An 11,967-nucleotide genomic window follows, 5' to 3' on the forward strand; every position below is an offset into this window, starting at 1 on the left:
CTAAATGGTATATGCATATTTTTCAAGTAACATATCATGACATGTTAAGATTTTAAGTAATCCACTAATATGCAACTATGCATATGTATATCTCTTAAATGATATATTTATTTAAACTTATACAATTTTAATAACTTATAAACCTAGTTAGAGATTTTGCATGAGAAACCACTAATCCATGAACAAAGAATTACCAACACAGCACCAGAGACCTACAGTCTACAAATATATTTTTTGGAATAGTAGGCTGTACACCTTCAATTACAAACTATAAACATAATTAACACACAAACTATAAACATAAACAACATAGAAATTATAATTAAATAAACAAATCAAAATTCATATATTCAAATGAGTAAATTATAACAAACTCAGTAAAAGTAACAACAATCAGCCCAACAAAATTAATTCAAAAAATAATTAATTTGGACAACAATAAACTCAAAAATTTAACAACAATAAATAATAAGTCAATAATTAACTTAGAGAATTAACAACAATTAATACTAATTAACTTAAAAAATAATTAACTTAGTTAACAATAAACTAAAAAAATTAACAATCATTCAAAATACCATTAACTCAGAATAAACCCAAAATTATACCCTACCTAACCTAACATTATTTAATATCTAATTATACTAAATTAATATAACAAACTCTAACAATACACTTCATTAAAAAAATTAATCAATAATTTAAGAAAATACCTAACAAAATCCTAAACAAAGACAACGTGCTAATCTGCAACGATAATGTGGCTTACTAGTGCCAACGGCAGTTCCTAGTGGTGGCAACGCAACCTTTTTCAATGGAGAAGAGAGAGAGATAAGAGAGACAAGAAAGAGAATAAGAGAAGAGAGAGAGAGTTTGCAGAAGTGAGGGAGAGGAGTTTTGTGTTTGAATTTTACCTAAATTTACCGGTGAATTTATTGATGGAAAAAAACGACGACAAGGTGTTCGTCGTTGCCTAAACGCCGAATTTCAGTAAATTCTGCTACCGTTAAAATTTTTCGACAAAAAATCCAACACCTAAATCCATCGGTATTCAATGCATTTTTTTAGTGTAATTAATTATATTTTTTTAAAATATTATTTTATATTTTTTACGCATAAAAATTGTTCAGATGAAAAAAATAAAATTGTAGAATTTAAAAATAATTCTTTTTGTGTAAAATAATTTAATATTATATTTATATTCTACGATTGCATGCATGAATACATATCCATATTCATGATGAAAAAAATCCCTTTGAAAGGTTATGACTTTAATAAATTACAATTCTATAAACAGATGCAACCTTATAAATATGATTTTTTTCATATATTTTGAAAATAATGTGACAGCAATTGTTTTAATCGAAATTTTTTTGGGAAATATTCAACGATCAATCTGACGATAATAAACTGATTCCTTGTAGTGCTTATATTTGAGTTCTATTTTACTCAAGAGAGAGACAGATATTTCACCTTCCTATCACGAGTAATACTAGGTTAATTTTGTAATGGGTCAAAATAAAAATACACTAAGTATAAAGTCAGATCAATATAATTTGTATAAAAAAAATTGAAATTTTGTGAGCAATCCCTATTTGAATAGAAAAGAGAAGAGATATAACAATAAGAGAGAATGAGAGAATTTTATTTCAAATGAAAATGTTGTATATACAGCACCTTAAAAATTTTATAACCAAAAGTGAGTGATATAAGATTATTAATTACAACTAATAACAGATTACATCTAACTAAATTTTTTACACGGAATAAATTTACTACACGTATTATAGATTTTTCCTTTGGCCAAAGATATGTACGCCTACCTTGTTGGTCCTATGCTCCATGTATATTGGATGCAAAATAAAAATCAATCCAAATTCAAGTAACCAAGACACATATTCAGAGTTAGGACCACGGGATTCACCAATATTAGTGGTTGCAAATCTATCAATGACATGTATGTCTTATTCATATTCATATTGGTGAAAATGCCAAAATGGACCCCTATTCCTGTTCTTGATAGACAATACCAATAATTTAGGTCACATTGAAAATATTTGGTGTCTATTTGAAATAGTTGAAATGGTTATTAAGAAGTAGTGTTACATAAACATTATTAACTATAAATATAATCTAATTTAAAAAAAAAAACAAAGTGAAAAAAAAGTATCGAAAAGTATATGAGTGGGACAAATTGCATAATTAAATAAAATGTATTGTAAAATTATCTAAATACAATACTTAAAAAGTAGTTATATTTTAGTCTTGTATTTATTCTATGAAAAATGATTACTAATATAATATAAACTGCTATAGTCAATAATAGTTTATATAAAAAAAAATATAATTACATAAAATGTGACAAATTATAGTGGCTTACATAAAAACTATAATCCTTAAGAGAGTGTAGCAGTTTATAAATGATTGATGTGCTTGTATGACTTTTATATCATAATTTATTTATTTTTTGATGTCTTATGATTCTTTTATTTTGAATTTGATACTTTACTTATAAAAATTATTAATTTATTTCGTAAAATAATTTAAGTATTTTAAGTATTTAAAAAAGAATTTAAGCTAAATTTATATTTTAACAATTATCTAGATTTATTAAAGGATAAAATATTTTTTTAATAATAATGTTTTGAAATAAGTAACTGTCCTGATAGAGAGTATTGGAGATAACTGTGCATGGTTTGGTGGTGTTTGACATAATGGCAATATATTTTTATTATGGCCTCCCGTGAATTTTATATTTTGATCTTTTTTTAAAAAATATTTTATACTTTATTAATGTGTAATTAAGAGTTTATAATAAAAATAGGAAATACTTAGTGTTAATATTTATATGTTTTGCTGTTTTTTTGGTCTCTTCCTACCCAATTTTTGGTTAAAGTAAACTATGATGCTAGTAAATTTAGTGAATCTCTTAGTTTTGGGTGTGTATTGCGTGACTATAATGGCTCTTGGTTGCGTGGTTGCGAGTTTTTTTTTACAATCTGGAGAGGACTAATTTTAGCATAGAAAACTGGGTTTAGCGATATCACTTGCGAGACGAATTGTTTGAATGCTTTTATCCTTGTTAATGATAGAAACAACCAAGTGCAAAGTTCTGATAATGATTTGGCGACTAAAATCAAAGAGATTTTAAGTTAGAATTGGAAAGTAAAAGTCAATCTAATTCAAAGAAATGCCAACCAAGTTGCTGATGTCTTGGCTAAATATGCAACATCTAATTGCATACAACAATTGAAATGGGATGAGCCTTGAAAAGATTTAATAGTGTTGTTATAACGGGACTACATCTTTAGTGTTTAGTGTGTTTTCTTTTGTTTTTTTTATCCTTTGACACAAAAAAAAAAATGACGCACTAGTTCTTTTTAGATTTTTTTTTTCACTAGATTTTTTATATCAAAATTTTAAATGTATTCCATAATAAATACATTAAATTATTTTATTATCATAATGAAATGATTAAAATACACCATAAAATTATTAATTAATTATTTTTCCTTCAAAAATTTTTTATCCCACGTGGAGAATAGTCTAGGTTTGTCTAGGGGTGTCAAAAATTTCCAGAAGACAGGATCCTTGCGGGGACCGTCTCGAATAGAGTTCCGATGGTGGAAAATTTTTTTCGTGGGGATGAAAATGGGAGCAAAATTTTTCCAAGACAGACGCGGGGACCCGAGCGGGGATCCCCGCCCCATCCTTAATAATTCCTCGAATTTTTGAACTTACTTAAATACCCTTTTTTTATTTCTAACATAGGATTTTTTAGTAATTTCATCCATTAAAAATCCTAATCCTATTATTCAGTGTCTTCCCTTCTCACTTTATTGCTGCGCCGTCTACTCTCTATTCCCAAACCCCAACTCTCTATACTCTTCACTTTGTTCAAACTGCAAAACTCCCACAGTATCATACACCCTCGTCGGTCGCCACTCGCCACCGGCCACTCCTACGCCTTCACCCTGATAGCTTCACCGCATCGTTCTCTCTCTTCGGGCATGGCGTCCTTCCCCTCTCCATTCCTGCGTCTGCGTATTTGCTTCCATCTCTTCGCTGCTCGCCGCGTCGCATCCCATTGCTCCATCATCTCTTCACTGCTCGTCGTCTACTGCAGAGCATCGTTGCTAATGCTGCAATAGCCACCAGTTGCTCCTCTTCCATTCCCTGTCCACCTTCCCATAAACTTGACTTCAGGTTTGATTTTCTCTCCTTCTATGTATCTGAAGAAATTAGACATATAGGGTTTATAATTATGAAATAGTTAGGATTTGATTTTATTAATTATAATTTCTGTGATTCTGAGTTGCTAGATTTATTTAGGATTTTGTTAATTTCTGATTTTCTGCATGTACTTATTTTGCTCGTTTTGAGTTGATTTTGTAATTCAATTTGAGTTGAAAACTCTGATTATGTGGTTCTGAGTTGCTAGGTTCAAATTTGCTTGTTTACAAAAATAAAGTATCTCCTGATTTCTCTACTAAGCTTCATTTCCTTACAACACTTCTTGCAAGCAACACTGTTCTGGCTCCTACCACGTTAAGAGACAAAACCTCAGTCTTTACAATTTCTACTCAAAGTACTTCAACAGAACGCAAGGATTAAAAGCTAAATAAAAAGGAGGCTAAGATTCAACCTCCCCTTTAGCCACTGATAACCATCATCACTGTTTTTGAAAACATGTTTATTAGGCCTTAAAATAGCTAATTTTAATTCACTTTAATTCCTTTCGATATCTTGATTTGTTTGTCGAGTGATTTCAGATTCATAAGGCAAGTATTGGATGGAAGAGATGAAGAGAAAAGCAAGCAAGGTGGAGAATTCATGAAGAAATGAGCATTTGGAGAATTGAAGGCCACGCGCACGCGTCACCCACGCGTACGCGTGAGTAGGAGATCTGCAAGCCACGCGCACGCATCACCCACGCGTACGCGTGAGGAGGAAATTTGCCAGTGACGTGCACGCGCCGTCCACGCGCACGCGTGACGCTGATCACGTGACCTCCTTAAAGTGAATTCGCTGGAGGCGATTTCTGAGTTTCCTAGGCCCAAGTCCAACTCATTTCTGAAGCTATTTGATGCAGAATTCAAGATTGGACAAAGGGGGAGCAATTAGATTTGGTTAACATCATGTTATAGGTAGTTTTCTAGAGAAAGAAGCTCCCTCTTCTCTCTAGAATTAGGGGTTCTTAGGTTAATTTTCTTCTTAAATTTAGGTTTAATTTCTTGTTCTTACATCTTCATTCTCTTAGTCTTTCTTGTTAATTTCCCTTTTTATGCCTCTTTTATGTTTATGAGCACTTTTGTTATTTTAATTTTCATTTAATGCAATTTATGTTTTATGTTTCTTTTCTTGCTTAATTGAGTTGTTATTGTTATTTTCTTGCATTAGGTCGTTGTAGAATTTATGTTTCTTGCAATTTACCATGCTTTCTTTTTATGCCTTCTAAGTGTTTGATAAAATGCTTGGTTGGATGTTAGAGTAGTTTTTGAACATTCTTGGCTTGGAAAGAGAAATTAGGTGCTCTTGAGTCATTAATACCCAACTTATGTTGGTGATCTAGAGTTGTTAGTTAATATTATTTTCATTGACTCTAATCTCTTGCTAATTCCATTAGTGAGTTGATTAAGACTTTTAGATTGAGACTAACTAGTCTTATTTGACTTTCTCTCAAGTGAAGATATCATTATACCTTCTTCCTATGTTGGAGATGACTAAGTAGGATTAGCTCTTGATAATTATTGTAATATGATTAGTGACTAGGATAGAAAGCCTTAATTCTCAACCCTCATCATGAATGTGTCTTTCTTTATTACTTGCTTTTTTTAATTGTTTCCTTTACATGTCTTGTTATTTAATTTTTTATTCCCTTATTTGCAAACCACCCGTTGGATACCATAATCAATAATGTGCACACCTCATTGCAATTCTTTTGAGAAACGACCCGAAATCTAATACTCTTGATATTTTTATTGGTTTGCATTTATGACAAACAAAATTAAACTTTGATTGAATGCTACTTGTTGATTTGGAATTATACTTGTAACGAAGTTATTTCCTCTAACCGAGAAAAAAATTTTATCCGACAATAATACTCTTTCACATACAAAAAACAATACAATTTATTTTTTAAAAATAATTTAATATATATGCTAATTAATTACTAACCAAAATTACTAAAATCTGCTAGTCCCACGACTTTTTGAAATAATTTCAAAAAGTCTGTAAACACCTATACGCTTTAGAAAAATAATTGATAATTCATTTCATTACTCGGAATAAAAAATGGAAAAAGTATAGATAAACAATGAAAATACTAAATAATGTGAACAATGAATATGTCGAATATTCAATTCAATAGGTATGCAAATGATTATGTTCAATATTTTTAATTGGATGATTATTTCTTTTTATTCAATTTATTCATAATTCACTAAGTGTGAATATGGTTATGCTAATGTTAAAATTTAGAAGATAATTTAAGCTTTAGGGTGGAATATTTTTTTATTTTATTCTGTTAATTTTAGAACCCATTATACAAAAATCATTGTCTACCTAGCAAAATCCAAAAAAATAACATGGTATATCCAACTAAAATTGGGTGACTTATTTATAGATCAAAATTGTCACTTTCTATGTATTTCTCTTCTATAATTAAATCTCGGACAACCAAAAAAATAAAAATATTGAGGGATAGAGGACTTTCTACAAGAACTTGGTAACAAAACTTCTGTTTTTATTTTTCATTTTTTCCCTCTCTACACACATCTTCAAAATCAACAGCCAGGTGAAGTGGTGCCATGTGTGGATGATGATGAGGCAGGAGAATTTCCTTCACCGTGATTAGCCCTTTCTTCTGAATGTGAATGATCTGAAACATCTTCTAACTTGTTGCATTTTGGTGAGTTCTTCATTGAAGGATGAGTTTGTGTGCGGGGAACAATGGTAGTTGGATGTGTGGCCACAGGTGCATAAATAGCAGCATGTGGTGCAGTTGTAACCGTGGTTAATTCCCCTGATGACACTGTTGAGGTAGCTATGGCAGCAGTAGCAGCAGCATATTCTTGTGGCTGAACAAAAATGTTGCCAACAAGAAACAACGGAGCAGTTTGGGAGTTTGCACTGTTTGGAATCATAGTGGTTGGCCTTCTTGTGTGGAGACGAAATTTCTGTCCAAGACAAACACGGAATAAACACTTTTAGAACTATGATTTACAATACAAGATCAACTAACTCCAATTGTTATGAAAGTTAAAGAGGATTGATACCAATGACTTAGTTAAACTCTTATATCATTTCTCAAAGAATTTAATTTTGATATAATGTCATTGTAAAATAACTTTATACGTTCAGTCATCCAAAACAGATGTCCTGTGTCTGTGTGTTTCAAAACTACTCCATTTATGTCTAAGCTTCAAATCCAATTGAGTCATAAAGTTAGAAATGACCAAAGAGTAGTTTAGTATACAAATTACTAACCTGTAAGTGACTTTTGACTTCATCATTTGTAAGGCCATCAACCTTCATTAGCTCCCTTATCTGTTTTGGGGTGGCAGCTGCAACATACACCAAAATATTCAATATCAAATACAATACACACAATTCAAATTGTAATATATAGGTGTGATTTTCTTCAAAAACACCTTTTTTAATTTCATTCAATTTTGCCCTTAATATTTTTTATTTGTGTAGAAATTATCCAAAGATGATAATTCTATCTAAAATATTAGGAACAAAACTGAAAACTTAAGAACAAAATGTTAAAGGAAAAAATTGAACGACTCGAAAATGTTAGCTACAAAATTGAAGGAGGGAAATCTCAAAAGTTAGGGAGTAACAGAAAATTGACAAGGAAATTATGTTATGCTTCTTAAAATACTTACAATCTGCACCTCCAAGCTGCTGAAGGGCATGAAGGAACCGTTTGTGTAGTTCCTGTGACCAGCACCGCCGCTGCTTCCTCTGACCCTGTCCTTTATCCTCTCTTTTACCGCCGCTTCCAGCATTGCCTCCGGTCGATACAGGTCCTGTGGAACTTGTTGCTGGTACCGGCGGAGAAGAAGGCGTTTTGGCAGTTGGCAATGATGATGATGATGCATTAACCTTTCCAACAGTGCTCTCCTCTCTGTGAAATGGCTGAAAAGCACCACCAATGCTTCTCTTCACTTCCACAACAGACGCTTTTCTAGGAACATCCTGATCAACAAAATTTCAAACAGAATCAGATTCCCACACTATTTCAGTTAGAAATTTTGAACTAAGTGCGTCTAACTAGGTGAGGATACATCAAATAATTTTCTAAACAGAGCAAGTAACATAACTCATTACCAAAAACGACACCAAGAAACAGAAACTAAAACAGTTCAACTAAGTTGAACCCAAACTTTTTTTTTTCTTATTTTCGTACCTCTTTAGGTGGTTGGGGATCAGGGTTCCACAATTGAACAGATCTGAGCCAGTCAGATTTTTTCTTATCAGTGCTGCAGCTGCTGTTATTATTATTGTTGTTGGTACTATCCTCCTTTTGAATCTTGTTTCTATGAGAATGTTGCTCTTCACCATCATCATAATATTCTTCATCATCTTCTTCATCGCAATCAGGTGAAGCCCTTTTCTTGATTGGAATGAACTCCTCAAAAACAGGATCGTCCGTTGATGTCTGCTCCGAACACTCCGATTGGCCATTCAAATTGTACTCTGTCGTTGTTCCAGATAACTGCTGCCTGCAGGCTTCAATTGCTGCATCAAACAGGAAAAAAAAATTGGAACATCAGAAAAAAGAGCAAACAAGTAAAAATAAATAAACAAATAAAATACCCAGAAACAAAAGGAACAAACTTTAACAAGTTTCCCCAAAAGGGTGTCTGAAAATGTTTTCCTTTTTCGGTTTCATATTTACCTTGCGCGACAAGTTCTAAGGACAGGGGAAGCTCTCTGTGGAAGACTTGGATTTTTCTTCTCTCGTCCTCCAATGCTTCGATGTACTCGCGAAACCCCATCTTCTGGGGTTGGATTTTCTCAGAGAATTGCATCGCAAATTAACAATACAAGCCTCTTCAAAATTCTTCTCTATTCTTTTGTTTTCTCGTGAGTTCAGGTTTTTTTTTTTCTCTTTCCTTTTTTGTTTGCGTGAGGGGGGAACTCTTAAAACTGTTTGAAGAAGAGGGTGAGAAGGAATATATATAAGGAAATGGCGTTTTGTACAAGCAGAGAGAGAGAGAGAGTACGGATCCAACAATGAAGAATATGGGATCTAAGTAGAATCAAAATTCGGAATAAACTTTCTAAACAGGCAAGAAAGAAAGAGAAGGTAGAGAGAGAACGTGGTATTGTGGGTTGGATCGGAGGGTGTAGAAAAACTTGGGAGGAAAAAAACACACCGAGGTCGGGGCGTCGCATAAGAAAACGAATCTTTGATGCGTTTTATATTCTCAACTTCTTTTTTTTTAATTATTTTCTCTTTCTATCACTAGTAGTATCTCGTTAGTTTTCTTTCCTTGAAGGTGAGGGGTAAAATAATAGAAAGAAAAAGTGAAAAGGAAGAAAATGCGGTAAGAGATAGAAGAAAGAGAGAGTATGATATTATGAATGAATATTCCACGCTTTGATTCGCTTTTAAGTTCATTGTGAGTTGGCAATTGCATCAGCGGGTTCTATTCTCTCCTCTTTATCTCTCTCTCATCGGATAAGATCAAAAGACACTTCTTTTATTTTCTTCTCTCCTTATCTCCAGCAATTTTATCTTTGAAAAGTATAGAGTGCGGAAATTATTTTTAGAGGTAGGGTACTTAATATATTAAAATTAATTATTAATATAAAATATATATTAAAGTGTATTATAATATTATAAAAATATAAAAAAGTATTTAATATATATTCTGTGTTATATTAAAATAATGACACGTATTTAATATATATTTTGTGTGTTGTTAGAATAATAATACGTATTTTAAATATTATATATATCTTATGTGTTGATTCTTATATACAAAATTTACCCACATATAATTATATAAAATAACTATATTTTTAGTAAAAATATCAATATTTTTTTATTTAAAAAATTAGCCTATAAAATGTAATTTTTTTAAAAAAGATTTATTATTAAAATTATTAAACAAATTAGTATATCTATATTTTTGTTATTATATAAAAAATAATTATTCTGATTAGTAAGATTATTTTTCTATATTTGAATCACTAACATAAAATATAATAAATAAAAAATATAGTTAATAAAGAGTATTTTAAAAAAGAGTTGATTAATGTGCTTATTATATTAATTTGATTTTTAAAAAATAAAATATCTTAAATAGATTTTTTAAAAATATAATAAATTATGTTTAGGATAAATTTTTTTTTAACGTTTCACTTTTAGTATGGATACTTCAAAAGTTTCTTTTTATAATTTACTAACGAAAATGTCATTTTGGTAAGTAATTAAGTATTATACACTTTTAATCTTTTATTAGTAAATTAAATAAAAATATCTTTAAAGGCACCCAAGTTATTTTTATATAATAAAAATCATACGTTTTAAAAATATTATAATTATATAAGCAATATATTCAATATTTATCAAAATTTTTATTTTTAATAAAAATATTATTGAGTAGTAATTATTGTATTTGTCTTCAATATTTATATTTTATGTTAATTTTATTCTTAATATATAATTTTAATTTTATCTTTAATATTTTAAATATTTCAATTATATTCTTGGTAAAATAACATATAATACGAAAATCCTATACTATTGGCACGTTAGCCAATGATTATCACATGTTAGTTAATGCATCACACTACAAGAAAATAGCTTAAAATTGTCAAATTTATTGTCAAAATTCTATTTGTCTGTAATATTGTTGAAATTTTTGTTGAATTTTCTGATGGTAACACTAATTAAAAAAGTTATGATTTTTACCGTTGGATAAATTTTTTTTTCCTACAGAATCCAACACTAAATTTAGCAAACAATAAAAACTATTATAAATAGCACAAATATTTCTGTTAAATATATAATTAGAAAATTTGACTGAAATATGAACACAAAAAATATTGTTGATAATATTGTTATTGTCAGATCGAATCTGATGATAATTAAAATGTTTTATTTTCATCAATAAATTTAAATTATTGTCAAATTTTTTCGAAGCAGAATCCGACGGTAATGATTCCCTAAATAAATCAAGCGCCATCTTTTTCACCTATCTCAAAAACTCATCTTCTTTCCTTAACCCACCAAACACCCTCTAAAACACCCCCAAATCCCCCCAAACACTCCCACCTCCTCCATCGTGCCCCCTGCCGTCGTCCCTAGTCCCTGTCCTATACCACCAAGCCTCCACTATTTTTGTTGTCGCCATTAGCATTTCCTCTAGCTTCTAATATCATCGTCACATGCACCCTTTCAATAGAGCAAATTCTTTGTGCTGCCGTAAAATTATCATCTCCTGACCCTCTACTTTAGATTCAAAAGTAGGTTAGGATTTTTTTTTTTTGAAATTTAAATTTTTTTCTCTTATTTTCTCCATTTTCATTATGTGGTTGACTTTCAATTTTTCAATAGAGCAAAGCAAAGCATTGATCTTAGATACTGGCTTCCTTTCATTCTCTCTATTTCTATTTGTAATTTTTTCTGTTTCTAATTTTATTTTAATTTATTTTAATTGAATTTAATATTTTTAAAAAATGGTTTTAATTTTTGTATGTTTAAAGAAAAAGAATTTTGATTTTATTTTTTTTAGCTTGAGGATTTAAATGTTATGACGTTAGATGTGTTAGGGTTTCTTGCTACTGATTCTGTAAAAAAATATTGAAAACTGATTTGTTTTTGTTGTTTAATTGTTAAATGGTTAAATTTATTGATGTTTCCCAATTGGACATAAATGTTAGGATTTTGATGTTCTCATTTCAGTCGATCAAGCATAGATTTACAAAGGACTTAAGACTGCGATT

General features: G+C 30.4%; 1 protein-coding gene across 1 annotated transcript; it reads right to left on the reverse strand.

The window, feature by feature from the left end:
- Window positions 1-6,595: 6,595 nt before the first annotated feature.
- LOC130982947 (transcription factor HHO3-like) lies at window positions 6,596-9,412 on the reverse strand. The gene is made up of 5 exons (XM_057907098.1): window positions 8,909-9,412; window positions 8,417-8,748; window positions 7,893-8,205; window positions 7,489-7,565; window positions 6,596-7,178 (listed from the first exon to the last, which is right to left on the reverse strand). Exons 1-5 carry the CDS (start codon window positions 9,039-9,041, stop codon window positions 6,786-6,788), a joined length of 1,248 nt encoding a protein of 415 aa, XP_057763081.1. The 5' UTR covers window positions 9,042-9,412; the 3' UTR covers window positions 6,596-6,785.
- Window positions 9,413-11,967: the final 2,555 nt, after the last annotated feature.

Source organism: Arachis stenosperma, chromosome 5 (genome assembly GCF_014773155.1).
Source record: "Arachis stenosperma cultivar V10309 chromosome 5, arast.V10309.gnm1.PFL2, whole genome shotgun sequence".
Classification (NCBI taxonomy): Eukaryota; Viridiplantae; Streptophyta; class Magnoliopsida; order Fabales; family Fabaceae; genus Arachis; species Arachis stenosperma.

Bases quoted from the DNA above. Each gene is read 5' to 3' on its own strand.
- LOC130982947 (XM_057907098.1), bottom strand. From the start codon at position 9,041: ATGCAATTCTCTGAGAAAATCCAACCCCAGAAGATGGGGTTTCGCGAG. The intron at 8,206-8,416 runs GTACGAAAATAA...TTTGTTGATCAG, and splicing joins ATCCCCAACCACCTAAAGAG to GATGTTCCTAGAAAAGCGTC. The intron at 7,179-7,488 runs GTTAGTAATTTG...TGTCTTGGACAG, and splicing joins AAGTCAAAAGTCACTTACAG to AAATTTCGTCTCCACACAAG.